This window comes from Spermophilus citellus (genome assembly GCF_964194105.1).
Source record: "Spermophilus citellus genome assembly, chromosome: 6".
In the NCBI taxonomy this organism is placed as follows: Eukaryota; Metazoa; Chordata; class Mammalia; order Rodentia; family Sciuridae; genus Spermophilus; species Spermophilus citellus.
In genome coordinates, this window is record NC_138187.1 from 13,257,375 (window position 1) to 13,281,434 (window position 24,060).

The 24,060-nt window shown below is 50.7% G+C and overlaps 1 protein-coding gene across 1 annotated transcript; it reads right to left on the reverse strand.

The window, feature by feature from the left end:
* Positions 1 to 5,413: 5,413 nt before the first annotated feature.
* Positions 5,414 to 23,587, reverse strand: CLEC19A (C-type lectin domain containing 19A; the record flags this gene model as incomplete). Its single annotated transcript, XM_081300057.1, has 5 exons — positions 5,414 to 5,493; positions 6,233 to 6,365; positions 8,775 to 8,868; positions 13,064 to 13,229; positions 23,500 to 23,587. The coding sequence occupies 5 exons, from the start codon at positions 23,585 to 23,587 to the stop codon at positions 5,414 to 5,416; spliced, it is 561 nt and encodes a 186-aa protein (XP_081156183.1).
* Positions 23,588 to 24,060: the final 473 nt, after the last annotated feature.

Sequence of the window (24,060 nt, forward strand, 5' to 3'; positions counted from 1 at the left end):
AGCCGTCAGCTCCTTCAGGATCAGCCTCAGCCGCACAGAGCTACCTTAACTGCAGGAGAGTCCTTTCTGGGTAAGCCCGATGGGGTGACTCAGTGACACTCAGGTGTAAAGGCCTGAACATCTCAACTCCATGTCATCCACTCTGATGGCCCAGAACCTGCCAGGTTGGCTGAGAGTTTGTCAGACAGCTTCTCGTTTCCACACCTTCCTCTGCCTTCCTTCCGCAGATACTGGTCCCTAATAAACGTCTTGTCCTCAAAACTCAGTCTCAGTAGCTGCTTCCGGCTCCGTAACCCCTGATCCCAGGAGCACATGAAGTCACCAGTGAGAAGGTGCAAGGGGGGGGGGGTCCCCGGCTGTCCCACTGACAGTGAGACTCTCAGCCCTGGTGATGTGTGGGATAGACACAGCCCCCCCTCCCCGGGCACAAGGTGGGGGCCCAGAGGTGAGACCTCCCCTGGGTGACCTGGAGGGCTACCCGGCAGGGGGAGAGGTCCAGGGGAGCAGTGTATCAGCAGCTGAGATGAACAGAGAGAAGGGTGGCATCCGGGTGACCGGATGGGACAGCCATGGCTAAAAGGCCCTGGTGCTGCCCAGAGAGAGAACAGGGTGCCCAGGAGGTAGTCAAGCTTCCAGCCAAAGCAGAGGCTTATTATGCCAAGGTTAGGACCCTGACGCACGGGATGGGGCCATCAGGGTGGTGTCCCCAAAGATGCCACCCCCCCAGGCCCCTCTGAAGCTTCTGAGGCTGCAGACCTGGTCCCCGAGCTCCCTTACAGGTGACTTCCAGTTGGGTCCACCCAGTAGAAGCCTCGGAGAGGGGATTGGAAGAGAGGAAGGAGGACAGATGGGTGTCTGCCTCCCAGCTCCCGCTCTGGGCCGCGGGTGGACCATGGCTGCCCTGGGGACCCTGCTCTTGGTGGCAACTCTCTTCCCTTGCACCATCCAGCCAAGGGGGGGGCAATCTTTCTGCCTTTTTGGTTCCGGAAATCTTCATTAACCTCCATCAGCTGCCGTAACTCTGCTCGCTACTTGGAAAACACTCTTTAATCCAACGGTTTCCACAGCTCTTTGGAGCATCCCCTCTGTCCCCCAACCCAGACCGACTAGAAACCTCACGCCTGGGCTTTGGGGGTCAGACGACCTTGGGTTTCAGTCCCACCTCTTGGCTTGGCTGCTCAACTAGCTGTTGGGACCCTGCTCAGCCCTCCTGACTCTCGGTTTTCTCACCTGTAAAATGGGCTCAGTGACAGTCCTTACTCCTACCCAAGGAGGTGGCTTGTGTCCGACGCCAAGCATCACATTGGCACCCGGGAAGCGCCTGACAAATGCCAGCCATCACTCCGTCCTCATGGGGCCTACAGTGAGCACCGGCCCGCCTACGGGTTCTCCTGGCTCCCACACCCATCTCGAGGGCAGATGGATCAACGGAGAGGCAGGGGGGCTTCCCGGCTCCTGAGGTCCCACGTCGAGTTAGGTGTGGGACGATGCCCGGGAAGTTTGTCCTGTGTCCCTCTCTGAAACGTGCACCCTAGAGGTCAGAGGGCAAACTGCAACCACACTTGGCCCCCCACCTGGTCTCATAAGGCCTGGGAGTTAAGAATCAGTTCCACAGGTTGTAACATGTGACCTGACTGTGAAACGCAGATTCTAGTGTCCCACCCAGTGTTCTTCGGACACATGGCCACATTTCCCCCTGGCCATGGCCGAGTTCAGCAGCAGCCACCGAGACCATGTAGTGCAAGAAGCTGAGTCACAGACTGACTGCCCCCCGTGGGAGAAGGCGGCTGAGCCCTGGGATGGGAAATGGCTTCTCCACATCCTCGGCTGCTGGCTAAGAGAAGCCGGGGAACCCCACAGAGGAGCCCATTGTGACGTCCATTAGTGGTAGTAATGACCCCCCACGCCGGGCTCCTTTCTGGGTAACATCTCATTTAATCTCACCACACAGTCGTGTCCTGCTCACTGTACAGAGAAGGAGACCAAGGTTCTCAGAAGTGCAGTGATTTGCCTGAGGCCATGTAAGTGGGCTGTGGTGGAGTCCAGGACTGAATTTGTGAAAGTCCGTCCCTCTCCTGAGCCAGGAAGCAGCCAATCTTACCAAACAACCCCCACCCACCTTATGTTTCACCTTCCCACACGTTACTGGCCCTAGAAACCACCCACTCCCTTCTCCTCTGTCTGGTCACTTCTCCGGAATTTATCGCCCTCTGTTTTGATGGTATATAAGCCCCCCCAGTCTCACAGCATCAATCACATCTTTCTGCCTAGCTGGGCACATATCCATAATCCCAGGCACCTGGGGGGCTCAGGCAGGAAAACTGCAGCCTGGGCAACTTAGCAAGACTCTGTCTTCACATAAAACTTCTTGTGCCTTTTTTCCTTTTGATCTGTCTTTTAATTCATAGGTCCCCACCAAAGAATATAGAAGATAGTAGAAAGGGTCTTCCTCTCCGGTATCCCCAAACTCCCAAGGATGAAGGCAGAAGTCCTTGACCCATTTTTTTTTTTTTTTTAGTGGAGAAGCAGAGGTGGGCAGCAGTTTTCTGTAGAGCCAGAATCCAGCACAAGAGGCCAGCTTCTCTTTTTTGCCTCCTAATCTGCAGCAATTTCTCAGAGCTCTGTTGACTTGAGGTTGGAGGTAGAGAGATAGAGTCCCTTTCACCTCGGACTCTCTGTGCCCCCACCAGAGGCTGATCCATTTCAGCCTGTAACTTCAGAACCGTGAGCCAAAGTAAACCTTTTTTATTTATAAGTTGACTGCCTCAGGCATTTCATTATAGTGATTCAAAGTCCACTCATACAGTACCTGTTGTTTTCAATGGTAGATTCCCAGGGTCAATTGTGAAGCAATAAGAAAGTCCCATCTTAATATCTTTTTTTAGAAGCCTCCTCTTGCAAAAGCTGCAAAGCAGCACTATTTACTAAATATTCATTGATGTGTTTTTGCATGCTTTGTTCTCCCTGGTACCCAAGGTCTCCAATTTTTAGTTTCCTTGGTCTACCCTAAAGCCTAAACAAGGCTCAGGGGATCTAAAATAGAATCCAGACCTCCTGCTTCCCTGTCTAATGTTCTTCCTATTAATGAATATTTCTTGTTTTTCCACCTGGCATGGATTCCTTCCTTCTGGTCAAATTTTTAAAAACTGAACTAAGATTTCTATCATGTAAAATCCATCATTGTAAGCACTTAAAAATGGAGAATTCAGTCCCTTCTGACACACGCACAGTCGCACAGCCAGCACCAGGATGCTGTTTGCAGAACATTTCTGTCACCTCAAGAAGAAGCCCCGCGTCTGTCAACAGTCACTTCTCATCCTGCCCTACACAGACAGGCGGCTTCCCGACATTTCACACAGAGCTGCGTGGAGCTGAACGACACATTCTGGGAAATGTGTCACTGGGTGATTTCATCAATGTGCAAACATTGTAGAGTGTCCTTACACAAACCAGGAGGCCACCGAGTCACTAAGCAATAGACGGTTTTTGTGTTATGTGTGGTGCCGGGAATTGAATCTGAGACCTTTTGCTACTGAGCCACACTCCCAGCCCCTTTCTAAGTTTCCTTTTGAGACAGGTTTCCCTAAGTTGCTGACTCTGGCCTGGAACTTGTGATCCTCCTGCCTCAGCCTCCTGAGTAGCTGGGATTACCAGTGTATGCCACTGTGCCTGGTGACAATATACCTTTATGGGGCTGCCTCATGCATGCCACCCATCTTGACTAGAACTTCATTATGTGATACATGACTGTTATGGAATCATACACCTTATGATCTTTTGTAACTGGCAACACAATGCTTTCAAAGTTCATTCTGGTTATCGTAGTATGGCTCAGTACTCCATTCCTTTTCATGCCTAAGTAATATTCCATTATATGGACATACCACATTTTGTTTACTCATTCATCTGTTGATGGACATTGGGGTTGTTTCTATTTTTCTTTTGCTGTTATACATGATGTTGCTATGGCGATTCATGTTTTTTTAAAATTTTTTTTTCAAAATGCCTTTAATTAATTAATTGATTGATTTAAGTTTTAAATATGTGGTGCTGAGGATTGAACTCAGTACCTCACACTTGCTAGGCAAGCACTCTACCACTGAGCTACCGCCCCAGCCCTATGGTCACTCATGTTTGAATACCTGTTTAAATTCTCCTGGGTATGGACTTAGGAGCGGACTTGCTGGGTCAGGTGGTAGTTCTATGTTTTAAGTTTTTAAGGGAACGCCAAGTGGTTTCCACAGAAGCTTCACCATTTTCCATTCTCACCAGCAATATATGAGTCTGGTGATATTTTTGTTTTCCTTCACAGAACGAATCTCCTCTTTGGATCTATCTGGTTCAGAAAAAAAAAAAAAAATGTAGATGCGCGCGCGCGCGCGCGCACACACACACACACACACACACACACACACACAGAGTTAATTAATCTATTTTATTGAGGTAAAATTGGCAAGCCTTGTATTTACAATCATCCCTCCCTCTCTGTAGGTGCCACATCTGTGGATTTAACCCACAGCAGATTGTAAATATGAAAGGAAAAAAAATGGTTTGTACCAACCATGCAGACTTATTTTTCTTGTCATTATTCCCTAAATAATACAGAGAACAACTACCTACGTGACATTTCCATTGTATTAGTTACTATAAGTAATCTTGAGATGATTTAAAGTACATGGGCAACTGTGCAAAGGTTCTATGCAAATGTCACACCCTTCCATCGCAGGGAATTGGGGAGCATCAGATTGTGGTATCTGCACCGGATCCCGGGACCAACCCTCCATAGAAATGTGTAATTCAATGCTTTGATATAAATATACACTGTGAACGATGCCCCAGTCAAGCTAATTAACCTGTCAATCATCGCACACATTGACCTTTTGTTTTTTGGAGAGAATCCTTAATATCTCTGCCCTTAGCAAATTTCAAGAGACAATGTGATATTACGAGGTGCAGTCACTGTGTCATCCACTAGATTTCCAGAACTTGTCCATCTCATTACTGAAAGCTTGTGCCCTGCGCCCAGCATCTGCTTATCCCCCCACTCAACCCCTAGGATGCGGTCAACTCTGCCCCCTCGGCCCTGTTCTGTGCGTCTCAGCAGGGCCCAGCCAATCAGCTTTGCCAAAGTGAGGCTTCAGGGCGGGCAGGAGGCTGCACTCAGCCAATGAGATTCAAGCCTGAATCCAGAACAATCCCTGGGCTTGCACCAGTACATCCATCACCGCTTTTTGTTTCTTGAGCTAGCTCCATTTGGGTCTCTGTCACTTGGCCAAGTGGCCACCCTGAATAATTAAGTCTTGTTTGTTAGAAATCTCATCTATAAGATTTACCTCTGGTGGCATTTTGCATCTACTCAGCTTCAGCTTTATAGTAGGTACAGCCACTCGGTGATGCTGGGGCCAAGGGTGCATCAGTTAACGCTCAGAGGTGGGATCTTGCACACAAAAGGGAACTTCCGGCTGCAGGCGTTATCATTCCATGACCTCAGAGCTGTGATGGAGGAAGCAGAGCATCTGGGTGAAGATCTACCCACCACAATAAAAGTCACCTCACCACCCCACTGGAGTAAGAGCCCTCCTCTCTGGTAGGCCTCGCCTCTACACTGGTGGCCCTTCCTTGCTGATGCTCAGGAAGGCTGCGGTCTGATCTTATTCCCTCATAAGGTTGGTCTTGGTTTGCCACCATGGACGGGCAGCACACACTTCATTCAGAGCCTTGGCCAGCTCTGTTACTGGGCTCCCAGTGGCTCTCAGGATAATAAGTTGCTATTCCATCCTACTCTCCTCTGGTCAGGAAAAGAAGAGAGAGAAGTTAAAGGCTTGGGTCTGGAGATCTGGAGATCGTGGCTTGAAATCTAGCTCCATGACTTGCTTATTGTGTGACCTCAAAGAAGTTGCTCACCTTCTCTGGCCCTCAGTTTCCTCATCTGCAAAGTGGGAACATTAACAGTTTTCATTTCTGAAGATTGGTGTGGAGAGTGACAATGCTGTTGATGGTGATGGTAATTTCTAACAGTGCACACCAACCCCAACAGCCACTTCCATAGAGCATCTTCCTGTTCCTTCATGTCAACCTGGTGAAGTATCATTAGTCCCAGAGTGGCCCTGGCCCTGGCACCCGGGGACCTCTGATCGCTCTCCAAGGTGCTGAAAATTTGCCAGCTCCCCCCCAACCCACCTCCCGCTGCGGGCCCCTCCCCAGCGCCTCTGTGAGTCTGGGGGACACCCACCGCTGGCCGGCCGGTACCACATCTGCACACAGTCCTCCTCCTCCGGCCGCGCGTGGACCCCATCATCTGGCTGGCTGCCGTCCCAGTAGCTGTAGTCGTAAGAGGAGTTGTCCGTCCACTCAAACTGCCCTTCCTGGGGCCCCCAGGGAGGGTGGGAGCCAGGCAAGGAGAGGGCAGTCAGGGTCTGTCCAGCTCAGCTGGGGTAGCCTTCCAGCACCTTCCTCCCCTCCACCTCTGCAGAAGAGCCCTCGCTTCTCATCGGGTGCTCCTGCAGTCCATCGCCGCCACCGTGGCTAGCGCAATGAGACTTGGGGGTCACCTGCTGCCCACAGGGAACGAGGCAGCAGCCCTGGGGTTCAGTCCCAGCTCTGCCCACGCGGCTCCAGGGCCCAGGACCCCAACGGACTCGCGGGTGGCAGGCCCTCCGCGTCTCTGTGGGTCCAGATAGTCTGCATCATTATTTTTTTCCGGGTGTGGAACTACTCTGTCCAATTGTAGGAAAAGTCCTGTTGGGAATTTGATTGATGCTACAATAAATGTGCAAACGAAACCGTGGAAACAAAGACTTCTCTGCCGTGTGGAGGAACAGGAGCCCTTTCTCCATCCATTCAGCTTTTTAGAAAACTCACCCCCACCAACACCGATGATCGTGGAGCTCGTTCTAGGTCATGGAAATTGTGTGTTATTCCTGGGATGTGGTGGGGGGAGAGAGAGGGGTTGAGGCTCGAGGTGCAGTTGGCGTTTCCTCTATCCACTTTCTAGCTCTGTGACCTGGACAAGTTAATCAACCTCTCTGAGTCTCCATTTCCGCACCTCTATAATGGAGCTACTACCTCCAGAGAGTGGTTGTGAGGGTTGAATGGACTCAGGGATGTGAAGAGCTTAACACAGAGCTCAACCCAGCCATGAAAAGAAAAGAGAAAAAAAAAACCCACAATCCTTTATGCTGTATTGTTTGTTATGATTATCAGGACTTACAATACAAGTTCCTTAAACTCCAATTTAATGTAATTATCACCTAACTTTAATGTTGCTATTATAAATAGAAATTTTAGGGTTTTTTTTTAAAGTTAGAACTTCTATATAGGTTCCTGACAGATTAATTCTGATTAATTCAGATTAATTCTGTTGGATGTGGTGGCCCATGCCTGTATTACCAGCAGCTCTGGAGGCTGAGGCAGGAGGATCTCAAGTTCAAAGCCAGCCTCAGCAAAAGCAAGGTGCTAAGCAGCTCAGTGAGACCCTGTCTCTAAATAAAATACAGAATAGGGCCGGGGATGGGGCTCAGTGGTCGAGTGCCCCTGAGTTCAATCCCCAGTACCACCCCCACCCCCAAAATATATATTTATACTAATTCCAGCCCCACTGCTTCTTTGGCTATTTTGAAGCAATTCCCCCCATCCTTCATGGGCTCCTGTGCTGTGCCAAATACCATGCTAAGCCTTTCACATACATTAACTCCTTTACTTTATAAAACAAGGCACTATTATCTCCGTTTCACAGAAAGAAAAACTGAGGCTAAGAGAAGTTTTTAAAAAATCCAGCGTCTCCTACCAACCAGTAAGTTCCAGCTCAGGTGGGTGAAGATCTACCCACCACAATAAAAGTCAGGAGCTGAACCCGGAACCCGGTTCCCTATTGAGCTCCAAGGCAGGGCAAGAGCGTAAGAACAGCCCCCTGCCACCCCCAGGGAAAGCCTGGGATGGATCTCAGGCGGGGTCTGCTGTGACCATCCCAGGAAGGGGATGCAGTCGAGTCACCTCATCAGCCTTATTTCCCTCCTTCACTCTGCCCACCCTGCCCCACCCCGCCCTCCAGCCACACTCATCTTCTTTAACAACCTTGAAGGTGTGGTCAGCTCTCCTGCTTCAGGACCTTGGCCCATGCTGTCCCCTCTACCTGGAATTCTCTGCCTCTGGCTGGCTCCGACTGCTCTGTTAAACACAGGCTGAATTGTTTCTTGCCCAGAGGCTGCTGTGGCCCTGGGCTGTGCACAGCAGAAAGCCCAGCTGCAGGAGGCAGATGATTGACAGCTGCAGCCTCCGGGCCCCTGGGTGGTCACCATCTTGCTGGAGCTGAGGGTGCGCTGCTGCCCCTTGGGACCCAGGCCTGTAGTCACACCAAGGCTACGCTCCTCCAGGCTGTTCCTAGACAGTGACTCGGCAGGCCCGGGGGACAACGCTGGCCCAGCTGGGGACTCCTCACCGGACTAGCCAAGACCTCAGAACTGGGCTGTGGTGGCAGCTCCTCCCCCTCCACTCTGCATCCATGGGTCTCAGGCCCACAGTGTTGTCCCCTATGCCACCTGCTTTATATCTCACCCATCTTCCCTCCACAGTCTCTGGACCCTCTCGTGTCTTGGTGCCAAGAACGCAAGTCCAAACAAGAGGCCTTCTCTGACCAGACTGTGCGGCCATATCCCCTTCTGTGACAGGGATCCTCGGCTACCTGTGGCCTCGCGGTGTCTGGTTTCCCTCTACACCAGGTCACACAGCAGGAGCCTGGCCCATGGAGGAGGGTTTGCCCGCTGGTCCCCTCTCACCTGTCGATGATCATGGAGGCCTGTCCAGATGTCCGTCGGGATGCCGGGCACACAGCTGTTGGCCAGGTCATACACAAAGATGTTCTCCTCCCAGCTGTGAGTGTGAGAAACGCGGGGCGCGTGAGTCCTACCTGGGCTCTGGGGGTGGAGGTGAAAAGCGAAGGCGGCGCTCGCTAGATTCTCTGCACCAAAGAAGCCTGCTTTCTTAATCAGGTGGCCCGTATGTGGCCTGCTTTTCTTCTAAAAATTTAAATCCATTTGAGAAACGCTAGCAGACAGCGGGGGCGGGGGGGGGGGGTTTAAAAGCAACATTGAAGGTGGGGGGTGCGTAGAGCATGCCTGTCATCCCAGCAATCAGGAGGCTGAGGTGGGAGGGTCACAAGTTCAAAGCCAGCCTCGGCAACTTAGTGAGGCCCTCAGCAACTCAGCGAGACCCTGTCTCTAAATAAAATATAAAAAAAAGGGCTGGGGATGGGGCTCCGTGGTTGAGCGCCCCTGGGTTCAATCCCGGGGGGTTGCATGTGCACATAAAGTACCTTATTGAAATCTCCCCTGTACACTTTTGTCCCCTCTCAAAGGCGGTCCTTACACTGCAGTGTGTATAGCGCCCTCTCTCTTCTACTCTATTCCCACACGAACCAGGGGCAGCAAGATGGGCTTTTATTCTAGAAGCTAAGGCAGGAGGATGGATCACTTGAGGCCAGCGTTTGAGGCCAGCCTGGGCAACATAGGGAGACCCAGGCTCAGAAAAAAAATTTTCCCCCCACATATCATCTCCAGATTCTTTTCTGTTTACCTGGACAGTTCATCTCTAGGCTAGAATTTGCACAGAGCCCACTCAGCAAAACAGCCCAGCTTCCTTAAAAGGCATCCGTGTCTCCTTGGGGCCTTCTCAGCCCCTGTTTCAAAGAGCTTACCAAATAGTTGACCCCCCAAAAAAAGAAATTGATGCCAAGAAGAACATATAAATAGAGATGGGTGGGTGGGCAGAAGCCTGCATGGGTGGGTGGATAGGTAGAAGGATGGAAGGATGGATGGATGGCTGGACAGATAGAAAGGACAGACAGCTAACAGGCACATAGAGACTCGAGCACTGATTCATGCCAGGTCTCTCTTGGTTTTATACACATCCCTACACAAGGCAGGAACTGGGGCAGACATCCCTGGCTGTCCACCCCACAGCCACTCCTAATCCCTTTAGGAAGTCACATTTCATTTTCCCAGCCTCCTTTGCAGCCAGCAATGGCCACAGGACCAAGTTTGGCCACTTAGAAGGGAAAGTTCGTAGAGGGAATCTTGGAAACATTTTCTACCCCAATGAAAGGAGGGAGGTATGGGAGAGGCCTGGTTTTCCACCCTTCCTCATTGGGTTGAAGCCAGGTGTGGACATGAAACTTGGGAACTCACCCAGTTCCCCGGATATCAGCGAGCCCATTAATGGTCATTTGCACAAGTTATAAGGGTGAGTAAAGGATGTGAGCAGAAGTGGGTGAGTATCGGTACACGTCACTCAAAGTGTTTATAGACCCAGACAGGCAGATCCGACTGAATAAATGATTCCCATTATCATCCAATAAGTCATTATAAAATAACAATCATCATCCCTAGAGCTAACACCTAACCAATAAGTCACTTGAAACAGAATCATGTTGAGGGACCCCCTGTTGCAACAAGGTCTATGGGCTCTGGTTAGCTTCTTCCAAGTGACAGCTCTCTAAAGGTGGCCATCTTGACTAGAACGTCCACCATGAAAATATTTCCTTTTGCTTGAGGTGTTGGTGACACCTAAAAGTGCACATGTGTCCTCTTTTTAGTTCTGTGTTTGTGGAAGACATTGCTAATCCGTTCTAGGTTAGCAGCTCTCAGAATCCTGAACACGGCCCTCCAGGAAGTCACATGTACGAGAGTTGCTTAGAGGATACTATTGGAACTGGAGAGGAGAGGGAGGTAAGACTCACTTGCATCCTTTGGAAAGATGGCCTGACATGGGAATGCTAAGGAAATAAAATCTCTCTGAGGTCCTAGAACGATTATAAACGAAAATGACAGCAGTTTCCTGTATGGAGCCTGTGAGTTGGGCAAGCCCTGCGTGAGAACTTTAGATGGAGTATCAACTTTATAGAGACCCACGACTTTTAAAGGTCAGTGTGGAATCTGCCTGCAAGCCACTACAGTGACGAGCCAAGCTGATGGGCCTAATCTCTTGTGTCTTCTGTACTCCCTCCCCTTCTGACATCCGCCCAGGGATAACCTAGCACAAGAGCATTTACCAGACACTGGTGCCTTGCTCTCGGACTTCCCAGCCTCCAGAATTGTGAGAACAGTTCATTATAAATGACCCAGGCTCAGGTATTTTGTTATAGCAGCACAACATGAACTAAGACAGTGGTTCAAGAGTCATTTGGAAACTAAGGATGGCTTCTCCATTAACAAAACACAGTGACCCTAAGACATAAGGAAACAGTACCCTTTCTTGGTACATTATTATTATACAAAATAGTGGAATTCATTGTGATATATTCATACATGCTCATAATTCAGTCAGATTCATTGCTCAGCATCTCCCCTTCCCACCCCTCCTGCCTGCCCCCCCACTGGGTCCTCTTCCTCTATTGTGTCTCCCTTCTATTTTCATGAGGCCCCTTTTCCCCTTTTCCTCTCTAGCTTCCACATATGAGAGAAAATATGTGACCCTGGACTTTATGTGTCTGATTTATTTCCCTTAACCTGATGTTTTCCAGTTTCATTCATTGAACTGAAAACCACATAGTTCCATTCTTCTTTATGGTCGAGTAAAACTCCCTCTTTTTAAAAAAAATTTCAATATTTATATTTCAGTTTTCGGCGGACACAACATCTTTGTTTGTATGTGGTGCTGAGGATCGAACCCGGGCCGCATGCATGCCAGTCAAGTGCGATATCGCTTGAGCCACATCTCCAGCCCTAAAACTCCCTTTTGTCTACAGTCTAGGTTTCCTTTATCCATTGATCTGCTGGTGGGTGCCTCGTCTGGTGGCATAACTTGGCTTTGTGAATTGCGCTGCTGTCACCTCGGGCATGCGTGCGTCTCTATTGCATGATGACTTGACTCCTTTTGGATAGAGAGCAAGGAGTGGTGTGGCCGGGTCCCATGGTGGTCCCAGGCCCGGTCTCTGGAGGAACCTCCATTCTCCGTAGTGGTTGTACTAATTTACAGTCCCACCAACAGTGTCTAAGTGGAACCCGCCAACGTTCTGTCTAACTTCAAGTCTCTGAGATCCATGAAGAACAGAGGCCAGTGGAGAGTTTGTAGTTTGAGAGCCAAGGGGACCTGTTGCAACTGCTCCGAAAAACTCACAGACCTGCTGGAGGTCAGCTCCGAAAGCTGTTGTTGAACTGTGCAGAGAGAAGTGCTCTGGCGGGAGGGTGGGTAATGAATGGGACTAGGGGCCGGGGAGTCAGAGGTGGCTCTAGTGAAGGGGTGTTGCTAGAGATACCCCGGGGGGGGGGTGAGGGGGTGTTTGACCTGCAGGAGGAGGTAGGGAGGGAAGGGCTACCCAGCAGAAGAACAGAATGTTCGAAGGGGAGGAGAACTGGGAGGGCTGGACCAGGCTGGAGGACCAGGTGGCCAGTGTGTCTGGGAGGGAGGACTTGGTGGGTGAGGGATGCAACGCAGCTGAGGTCCAAATCCAGCCCCTGGGGTCAGGGCTGTGGCTCAATGGTAGAATGGGGGCTTAGCATGCACCAGGCCCTGGGTTCCATCCCCAGCACCATAAAATCCCAAACCAAATGAAATGACAACAGCGCGCCCCCACCCCCGCTCAAACCCCCTAAAAACAAAACATAACCCAGTTCCACACTTCACAGCTTTGCAACTTTGCATGAGTCAGTTACCTTTCTGGGTTCCTTTTCTGTAAGATGAGAATATCTACTTAAAATGAGGAGTCACTACGTGATGAGGTACATCTACCCATATCCAATGAAAGCCAGCTCTGATTCCCTGTGGTCCGTGCATCGTGTTCTTTATATGTGTATTATGTCAGGGGTGTCTCTGGCCCGTGATCCACAGCAGAGCAGGGTGGACAAGATGAGCATTTATAAAGAGAGGTCTTCCAATGTGCTCTTGGCTACTGCAGCTAAATGCTTTGCCCTCTACAGCCAAGGATGAATTCAATGAGAAATTGGGCTGGATAAAGAGTAGCTTTAATGATCAAAGAGAAATATTGGTGGGAGACACTATCTTCCACTCTCTTTCCCACGGGGACCTTGGTTGGACCGAGCCGCGGGGGCGGGGGGGGGGGTCCACTCACCTGTGGATGGAGGCCAGTTTGGCGGATTTCCTGCCGATGGAGAACTCGGAACAGTGGAGGTCAGCCTCGGCCCAGGTCTTATTGAGAGGAAAGAATCGATAGCAGTGACCTTTGAACTCCATCCAGAACAGGGGACACAGGGACGGCTGGGGCAGCTCTGGCAGGGCTGGGGACAGAGAGAAAATGGACCAGAAGAAAGGTTGGTGGTGCTCAAGTTGCTTCCATGATTTATTACGTATTTTTTCAAGAATGGAAATAACAGGTGTCCCGTCACGATAGATGTGGGTGTCTGCCTGTGATGGTTTGGATATGAGGTACCCCCAGAAGTTCATGTGTCAGGCAATGCAGGAATGCTCAGAGGGGAAATGACTGGACCATGAGATCTGTAACCTCATCAGTGGATTAATCCACTTGATGGATTATTAATTGGAAGGGATTCCTGGGTGGTACCTGTAAGCAGGTGGGGCATGGCTGGAGGAAGTGTGTCATTGGGAGTGTCCCTTTGGGGTTGGAGAACTTACTGCTCTTTTGCTGCTTCCTGGCTGCTACGAGCTGAGTGGCTTTCCATGCATGCCTAAATTTTTCAAAATAATAAGAGTAACTTATGGGGCTGGGGCTGGGGCTCAGTGGTAGAGCTCTTGCTTAGCACGTGTGAGGCATTGAGTTCAATCCTCAGCAGCACATAAAAATAAATAAATACAACAAAGGTACTGTGTCCATCTACAACTAAAACAAAAAAAAATTTTAAAGTAACTTATCACTCTCAAACTTGGAAAAAGTGGATTCTTGGGCACATTTCCATTCTGCTGTGTTCATATACAGTGATAGTTTCTAATGCAATTGTGATCATATGGATATAGGACAGGATTCTGTTTTCTAAAAATTAAGGAGTATCAGCATTTCCCCCATCAGGATACCTTTTTGTAAACATTAAATAGCTCTTAGATGCTCTCCCGAGTGGCCCTTCTAGAGTTTATTTAATGATTCTCTCATATGGGGATAATTAGATTTCTTCCTTAAAAAAAAATGATTACAACATCACCACGGTGAGCAGCCTTGTGCATAAAGCTTTTTCGGCCTTTCTGATGATTTTCTGAGAGATTTGGAAGGCTTTGATACAATTTGCTAAATTGCCTCCTGAAAGCAATTCATACTACCACAGGCCACGTCTGCGAGGACTCGTCTCCCTCTGTCCCGACCAGAGCCCAGTGTCATTATTTTCATGGCAATCTTTGCAAATTTTATAAGCAAAAAGATGGTATCTTGTTTCGATCTGCAGTTCTGGGTTCCCTGGTGAGGGTGCACATCTCCCTGTGTTTATCGACAGCTACAGCTAAGGGCTATTTATATCTTCTGCCCATTAAGTGACTGGGGTTTCAGAATTTGCTGGTAACATGGCAGAGCAACACATAAGGGACGCATGTTGGAGATAATAATGCTCTCTCAAGTCTCAGCCCCTCGGGAAGCTTTTAGGAGAGTTTTTTTTATTTTTTCCTGGAAATCACCACTCAAGGGGACAGACTGGGAGAGGCAGACAGGCCGAGAATCTTCCCCTCACTGGGATGGATGGCTCATTTTCAAGGGTGTGCAGGGAGCCCAGACAAGTGGGGGGATTTGTTAGCCTGGGCTGCCCAACCAGAGTCCTAGCCCCAGCTCTGTGCCTGAGTTGCCGTGAGACTCTAGAACATTCCTTTTCTTCTCGGCTGTCTAACTAGATGACCCCTGGGGTCCCTCCTATCCAGCCATGTGGAATCTGCTTGAAAGCCACTACAGTGACGAACCAACCTGATGGAGTCCTAAAGCAGTGGGTGACATTCACTGAGCATCACACAGGGAATGGGGGCCTCGATAGTGGAGTCATCCTGTAACTAAGTGGCAGAGCAGGGACTTGAACTCTGCCCTTTCCACTCCAAAGCCTTTGTTTGAAAAGTGTGCATCACGCTTCACTGTGGGAAATCAACAGGGCCCAGAATGGTTCATTTTATTGAGGCTATTTATTGGGCTAAATAAATTCGTGGAGGTGCTGGCTGGCATATACAGATTGCTCCTTGATAGCATGATTGTTAGTGATTAGCTGCAAGGCTCTTGGAAATTGCTGAGATCAAATGCAAAACCAAAAGCATGTGTGTCTAGGCGAGTAGGTGCCTCTGGGTGCTTTCTCTGGGGACAGAAAGGGACAGCCACTTTAATCAAGAGAGCTAGCTAAGCAGGCGGGTTCCAGGCCATCCTTCCTTCCCAGGACTGGTCAGAGCCGCTGGGCTTTCTCAGGGACCCAAACTGGCCCATCCTGCACTCCAGCAGCTGTGCCCCTTGATCCTGGTGAACCTCACCCTCTTGGTCAATCTTGGCCAACAGTCTTTCTGCACGTGTCAGGATCAAAAATGGAGCCAGGTGATTTTAGAATTTGCTCTTAGTCCTTTTTCTGCAGGGTTAAGGGGGCCGGAGCTCTGTTTGGCATGGCCAGAGTCTTCAGCCTGTCCCTCCCTGTCTCTGGGTCTCTGTCTCCTCTTCTCTCAATGGATAGCATTGGACTAGGAGGACTTTACCTCCTAGTGGCGTATGCTGAGAGGGTTAAGGACTCTAGTAATGCTGGGTGTGGCTGAGCTCCCTGTGGGGACTTCGGGGCACTGCCTACCACACAGACTCAACAGACTCACTCCCTGGGGTCTACTTAGGGAGTGGCTTCCCCCATAGCATGGACGAGAAGCTGAAGATCATTCCCATTCTCCTTCCACCTGTCACTTATAGGCAAGGACATTCACTGGTGAGAACTTGGCCAGGTTTGTCCAGATTGGTTGGAATGACCAATGCTAAGTACAATATCAAACCACGGGTCCACAGTGCCACCCATCTGAAGGTACCTGGGAATCTTAAATACCCAGATTATCAGGCTTGGGGTGAAGCTCACTGGCAGAGCACTTACCTACCATGCCTGAGGCCCTGGGTTCAATTTCCAGGACCACAACAAAAAGTTGGTGTCATTCTATAATAGAGTTGGAAATAGGGTGGTCCATCCATTCCACTATGCCCAGGACTGTCCCAATTTTAAAGCCAAAAGTCACTGATACCAGGTACCCCTGCAAGCCCCAGCAAACTGGAAAGGTTGGTCACCCTTGTGCAGTGATTCTCAACTAGGGGATATTTCAACGCCCAGAAGACAATGCCCGGAAACATGGTTGGTTGTCACAGCTGGGGGGAGGTGGCCCTACTGGCCCCTAAGGGGTAGAGGCCAGGGGTGCTACTAAACACCTACAGTGAACAGCTCCCCACATTGGGATAATCTGACCCCAATGGTCCATAGAACTGAGATTGAGAAGCTGCCAGGAGGTGACCAAGGAGGGTAGCTTAGGCATGTATCACTAAAGATGGTGCCGGACCACAGCTCTGCACCAAGGTTCCCACAACCTTGCGGTAAAAATACCTGCCCAGCACCTGCCTGTCCAATCCTAGGCCACCCTTGTTGCTAATCCTCATAGCCAAGGACTTTTGTTTCAAAGTAATTTATGTAATCCTCGGCAGGATTCCTTTGGACCTCTTTGCTTCAACCCCTCGGATACTTGGGTGACTCTGGAATGAATAGTCCCAAGGCAGCACCATTTCCAAACTTCCAAGAGATTCTCTTTGGAGTATCTCTGTTTCTTCTTTAGGTCTTGACCCCTCCCCATGTGTGTGGAGCCCCTGAATTATGGAGACGGTGCCACTCAGACAATAAACCTAACTTTATTGTCTTTATATTTATTTTTATTTCTGCAGTACAGATTTGGAACACAGGGTGCTCTACCCAGCCCTTTTTATTTTTTTATATTGAGACTGGGTCAACTTGTGATCCTCCTGCCTCAGCCTCCCCAGTTGCTGGGATTCCAGGTGTGCACCTCTACACCTGGCCCAGCCTACCTTGAAAAGGATGTTTGTGAAAGTTCACAGGACATTTCTGCGAGGCCACAGAATTCTTTAGCGTTCTCCAATTCACTCTCTTGTCTGAGCTGGAAGACTCCATCATTTTTGTCCTCTTTATTTTTTTTCCTCCTTCACTTTTTAAAAAATAAGCTTTTAAAATTTTGGAATAAACAGATTGACAGAAAAATTGCAAAGATGGTGTGGGGCATTCCCAAATGCCCTTCAACAGTGTCCGCGTGTTAAACTCTCACATGACGGTTGTCAAGACTAAGAAATTAACATGGTGCCATATCATTATCTAAACCACAGACTTTATTCAGATTTCACTAGTTTATTTTCTGTTCCCAGATCCAAGCCAGGACACCTCATTCATTCACCCTACCTATGAGTTTCACTGGGCATTAAACACCACAGCGAGGATTGAATGGGAACAGACAAAAACAGCAAGACTCGGTTGGAACGGGTCAGTGTCCTAGCATTGCAGGGTATTTGCTGGGGTCACCCTTAACCCCTCTTTACTCCCTGGCGTCCAGTTGGCCTTGGGGTCTGCTGCATCCCATCCCAACGCCCCTCTAACCTGCCGGTTTTCTTCTCTCCTTCCACGTTCCTCCTGTCCCTGTGTCTTTCACCAAGACCTGCTCCACCACCTCCTGGTTCCCCCCTCCTGGCTCAGCTTCTAGATCCAGCCCTGGGGACAGCTTCACCCTCAACTAAACCCTCCAGGCGTCCCTCCACCTGTGGGAAGGGCCCCTTGCGACCCTCTTGCTTGGCCAGACCTGCGCACGCCCTGTTCCTGGCACACGGCAGCCTCAGCACCACCCGCACCACCCGGAGCTCACTGGCAGCGCGGGCTCTCAGGCGCGGGTCGCAGAGGTCTCAGGTGAGCAAGATGCTCCAGGTGACCTGCTCACCTGGCCCTTCCTTCCTCCCCTCACTCACTCGCTGAACAGGGCTCGGCAAAGGGGAATGAATGACTGATGGAAGGCAGGGGGCTGGTTGGGAAGAGGGAGAGGGAAGGGTCCTGGGTCTGAGAGCCTGGGGTATAGGGGGATGGGGGGATGGGGGATAGGAGGATGGAGGCAATGGGGGATGGGGGATGGGGGATGGGAATGGGGGGGATGGGGGGAATGGGGGATGGGGATGCTGCATCAAAAGGAAGCCCCGCCCCCAGCGTGGAGCACCCTTGACCCGGCTGTCGACGCCCCGCCTCCCCGTTTCTGTTCCTTTTCATTTTTCTCCACCGAGCAAATGAGTGTCCTGGATTCCTGGGGTGAAACCTACCAGAAAATGGGGCTGCGACAGGTCACTGCTCAGATCCTCCCCTTTCCACCTGGGCAGGCAAAGGCCTTTAATTGGGAGGCAAAAAGGAGCCCGGGGCTGTGCTGGAATAAAAATTAACCGTTGTCTGCCTGGTGTCCCTGTTCCCCTTGACTTCTGGCAATTTAGAAACCGCGACAGGTCTTTCTTGAACCTGTTTCCAGATCAGCCTCTGCTATCTGCCTTGGGAAGGGATGTCCTTAGCTTTATCTCTCGACTTCCAGGCTGTGATGGAAATACAATGACCAGGGCCAACCCTTGCTGAGCATTTACCGCGTGCCAGGCACTGTGCTTTTATGTCTATCAGGTCATTTCATCGTCACACATCCTACCAGGTCGGTGCCACGATCACTCCAAGAAACCAAAGCACAGAGAGGCTGACTAACTTGCCCACGGTCACACAGCTTCTAATTGGCAGAGCTGCTATTTTAAAGTCAGGCTGTCTGCTGCATTTCAATCCATTTCCTTTTGCTTCCCTTTGATCTGGGCCTTCATTCATTCCTTCATTCATTCATCGAGTGCTTTTGAGCATCTACTTGGTCTCAGGCAGCTGGCTACAAGCTGGTGTGGCTTCTGACCTCATAGGTCCCACAGTCTATGGAGATCAAGATCAAGAAAAATGAATGTAGAAATAAAGATGTCATTCAAAAGTAACTGGCAGATGTGTGTCACATGGGCAAAACCTTGAGGGAGCAGTCCCTTTCCTGGTCAGAACGGGTGGCTGCCTTGTCCTTATTGTCAAACAGCCTACAGGTGATTAGGGACAGAGCACCACCTTGCTGGGTGGGGGAAATCCAGGGGACTGTCACCGGAGCACCTAAAGGTGGCACATAGATTGGATTTGGGCCATGTGGGAGGCTTCCTGGAGGAGGTGTTGTCTCCACTAAGATTTGAAAGAGGGTAAGAGTCAGAGAAAGAATGTTCCAGGAGGAGAGAATGCCATGCTCCAGGGGCTGCAGGTGCGGGGGCGATGGGTGCTTGGAGAATTGAAGTGGTTTATTCTGGCTGGGAACATGAGAGGCAAGGAGGTCAGAGAGGAGGCTGGGGAGGATGGGGGCGAGTGCGGGGGTAGGAGGCAGCGAGGGATGCCCCAAGAGGCTTGTTGCTTTGGAAACCAAGAGGCGGAATGGCATGGTCTTTTACTTCCATTAGGAGCACCAGAGGCCCCAAGGTCTCCCCTTTGGGGTGGGCGTCAAAGCCTTTGGGGACTCTGAGCTTGTGATGGAAAGAAAACACACCAGTGCAATCCGGGGCTCTTCCCCCCACCCCCCTCTCTTTAAAAGAATAAATTGTCACTTTCCTACTCAATCTGGCTGACGGCTCCCCTGGCCCCCGTCCAACTGCCCACAGACACACCACTCTGCTGCCTCCTGCCCAGATAGGCTTGGGGGCCCAGCCAGGAAAGGAGGCAGGGAGGTTCTGGGGGCCACATTTGCCTACCCCATCCACTTAGAGGCCCCCAGACTCCAGGAAGGCGGTGCCGGAGGGCCCAGAGTCCTGTGCTGTCCTGCTGCTGGCTGGCTGCCCTGCAGACCCCTCCCCAGCCTGTGCTCCGCCTCCCCTCTCTGGGCTGCTCTGGAGGACCAGGCACAGGGGATCGAGGACTGCACAGTCCCCTACATCGCTCTAACTATTGTCAGGGTGCTCGCTCCTTGACACCAACCCTAGGAGGGGACCCTGTCATTCCCATTTTACAGTTGAGGATACTGAGGCTCAGAGAGGTTGTCACTTGCTCCCTGGGCTGGCAAGTGGTGAGACACCCAGGGTTGAGACTCGGTCTGATAGATTCAGACACTTCTAGAAGGTTCTTTTTCTTGGCCTCGGTGTTCTCATTTAGAAAATCAATACAGCGGACCGTCCACATTTGTAGGTTCTGCATGCATGGATTTAATCAATTGTGGATAAAAAGTATCTGGGGAAGAAACCTTGTGTTGGTTCTGCATGCACAGACATTTTTCTTGCTATTCTATAAACGATACAATATCACCTTTTACTGAGCATTTACTCAGGACTGGGCATTATAAATAATCTAGAGATAATTGAAAATGAAGAGAAGACTGTGCTTAGGTTAAATGCAAAATACTATGCCATTTTATGTAAGGGAACCAAGCATGCAAGGATTTGGGGACCCATGGGGGTCCTGGAATCCATTTTCTACAGTGGCTGAGAGATGACCATGAATCAAACACCAAATTTAACAGTTATTTAATTAAGCAAATAAATCCACATTTCCTGGGTGCCCATATGACTTGAAATGTGTGCCTCTGAGTTGCTCACAGGGAGGAACATACAGGGCAAAAAAAATCATCATATACTAAGTATTCTACAAATATGTAGAGTACCTGGGACCATAGAGGAGGAGTGGAATGGGCCAGAGTGTCCAAGGTACACTCCAGGATCCGGTCTACTCTAGGAGAGAGGTACATCCAGCTTCTGGGACTCTGTGCTCCACCTTAAGAGCTGAGACTCTGGAGTTAGATGAGGCTCATTGAAAACTTGGCTTTTCGCCCCTCAATTTCTTCATCTGTGAAATGGGCATGGCGGTAATGCCTACGTCCCAGGGGAGAGAGTGTCTGTTTTAGTCAGCTTCTTCGCTGCGATGACTTTAAGGCCTGGCCGGAACAATTGTAGAGAAGGAATACTTTCTTTGGGGGCTCACATTTTCAGAGGTCTCAATCCATGGACAGCGGACTCCATTCCTCAGGGCTCAAGGTGAGGCTGGACATCATGGCGGAAGAGTGTGCCAGAGGGAAGCAGCTCACATGGGGATCCGGGAGCAGAGAGAGATTCCACTCACCAGGTACGAATATAGACCCCCAAGGCCACGCCCCCAATGCCCACCTCCTCCAGCCACAGCCCCCTGCCTCCAGTCACCACTCAGCCCCACCAGGGACTAATCCACTGTCAGGTGAAGGCTGGGACCCATCATTTCTCCTCTCCACCTTCTTGTATAGTCTCAGATGTGGGCTTTTGGGGACAGCTCACATCCATACCCTAACAGTGTCTGGCTCCTAGTGGGTATTCTAGTGAACACTAGGTATTGTTACAGCAGAAGCAGCTCGGGCCCCTGAACCTCCCCAGAGCCCAGGTGCGATGCCAGGTTCCTGGGAGAGGAAGAGGCTACCCAACATGACTAATTCCCGTCTGCGCCCCAGAAACCCTGCAAGAGCAGGTCCCGAGTGAGTTCCCAAACGCTTTGCTCTCATTTCCTGTGTCATGGAGAGTTCTTGGGCCCAGGGGCCAGGGAAAGGACATTTTTTTTTTTTTTCTGGTTTGAAGAATCATAATAGTAGATATTTGTGTGGCTCTCCCTGGATGTCAGGCCCTCCTAAAAGCACTTCACATTCATTAACCCACTTCAACAGTGTCATCCCAAGCAAGTTGGGAGGAAAGGCTTGGGGGAAGCATGTGGTCTGGCCCAAGAGGCTCCTGAGGCTCTTCCCCAAAGAAAACCTGGGAGCCGGGCTGCGTTGGGGCATCAGTGCGCATGTTCAGGGTGGGGAGCCAAGCCGGGGATGAGTGACGGACACCTGTTCTGCACTGAATCTTGGGCGGTGTACCAAGGAGGAAGAAACCCAGGCCCTCTGGGATAGACCAGGGCCCTCCAGGATATCCTGTCCAGCGTCTGCCCTCCTTACCCATCACACGGGTGAGCCCTCGAGACCCACGGTCAGGGTTGGAAAAAACACTGCTGTGGACAGAATATTTGTGCCCAGCCGCATTCATGTGGACTCCCTGACCTCTGCGTGATGATGTGGTGGCACTGGGAGGTGGGGTCTTTGGGATGTGGTTCGGGTAGTTGAAGTCACAAGAGTGGGGCACTCCGTGATGGCATTATAAGAGCCAAATCCACCAGGACCTTGATCTTGGACCTTCCGTCTCCAGACCAGGAGAAATAGTGTCTGTTGTCTCAGATCCCAGTCTAGGATGTCTTCCTGGCCCACCTGGAGCCCACTAATACACCCAGCAGGTTTGGGCAGAACTGAAGCCCCCCGAGGTTTGCCTGCAAAACCACGAGGACCCCTCGTTCTTACCAGGAGGGTCACCAGATTTGAAACAAAAGCAAAACAGAAAAAAAGGGGGACTTACTTAGATGTGGGTTTCAGATCAACAACCAAGGATTTTTCTTACAAGTGTGTCCCGTGCAATATTTAGGATATACTTATAACTAATAAAAAAAGAAACCTACTGGTATTTATTTCCTGGTGCTTTGTCTAACAACCCTAGCACCCATATTCAAACAGCCCAATAATTGGCCTGTTGAGGATCTCCACGTAGGGATTGCATTACGAGATGCACTTTAATAAAGGTTGAAAGGTATCTCTGCCATAGGGTGTGGGTTAAATAAATAAATAAATACAACAAATTCGTATGTAAAAAGTGCTCAGAACTGTCTCTGGCACAGAGAAAGGGCTGTGTGAATCTTCATCGCTGTTACTGATATTAGTATATCTTTTAAATAATGTTGGGAGAGAAGCTGGAGGGGTGTCAGACAAAGAAAGGCCCAGCCGGGGGAGACTGCAGAAGACGGGACCCTTTTTCTGCAGACGGGGGTCCCCAGAGTCGGCTCTTGGGCCTCGCTTTTGTAAAGTGGGAGAAATCCCGCTCACTGAGGCCCTTCGTGGGACACTGGGAGGCCACATACTTGAGGCTGGTGGGCCGAATACCCGGGGACATCCCACAAAACCTATAGTGCTGGGTGCTAAGGGGCCAGGCTGCCAGAGGACCACCAGAGGGACAACCATGTCCCATCTGCCTGTCCAACCTCGGGGGTGGCAAAGCAGCAGGTCTGAGAGCTCCCTGGGAATGGCTGTCACAAACATGATGGGGGTGGGGGACCCCGACAAAAATGCCCTGATCTTGGACCTTCCGTCTCCAGACCAGGAGAAATAGTGTCTGTTGTCTCAGATCCCAGTCTAGGATGTCCCCTTGCCATCCCCATTTTCTAGAATAAACTGAGGCCCGGAGAGATTGAGAAACCCGCCCGGGTGGCAGGCTCTGTAAACTGCAAAAGTGGATTTAAACCGAGGAATGCAGAGGTCTGGGCTGGCAGAATGGCCCTGGTGGGGGAGGGGAGCTCTCCCGAGGCTCGGCCCACCCCCCCACCCCACCCAGCCATTCCTCTGGCCAGACAGGCCTGCAGCCAGGCCTCCACGGTGGACCTTGAAATCCCTCTGAGTGTCCCCCTCGGCCCCTGCTCCCTCCCTTGCCCCTGGGCTCACCTGGGCTGATGTTGATGTCTGTCTGTGGAAAGGCCTGGACACAGACGAGGCTCAGGGAGGCGGCGGCCCACAGCCCCCACCTCTGCATCCTGAGCCCCAGCAAGAGGCTTCCGCTGGAGTGGAGCAGCAGAGCTCCTCAGCCAGGACGGCTGGCTGTCCCAGGCGGGCAGGGTGGACCCCAGTCCCCTCCTCCTCCCTCCTCCCTCCTTTCTGCACCGCTGGAGGGAACTCTGAGTGACAGCAGAGAGCCCGCAGCCCAGGGCCAGCCTCCCTCAGAACCGTGCACCGTGTGGCCTGGGGCCTATGTTCTCAGTTTCCTCCTGGGGAAGGGCGGTAAGGAGTCTCCATCCAGCCTCTCCCAGGACAGAAGGCATCTCTGGCCCTTGGAGAGAAGAAGTGTCAGAAGGTAGAAATATAGGGGAATGTCGAGTGTGGAGGTCTCCTGAGTCATGGGTGGGATTTGTTTGCTTCATACACTGTTTTAAAATAAAAATTAAAAAAAAAAGTCAGGACATAAAAGTAGGAGATTTTCAGTAGAATGGCATATTTCTGCCTCCTGTT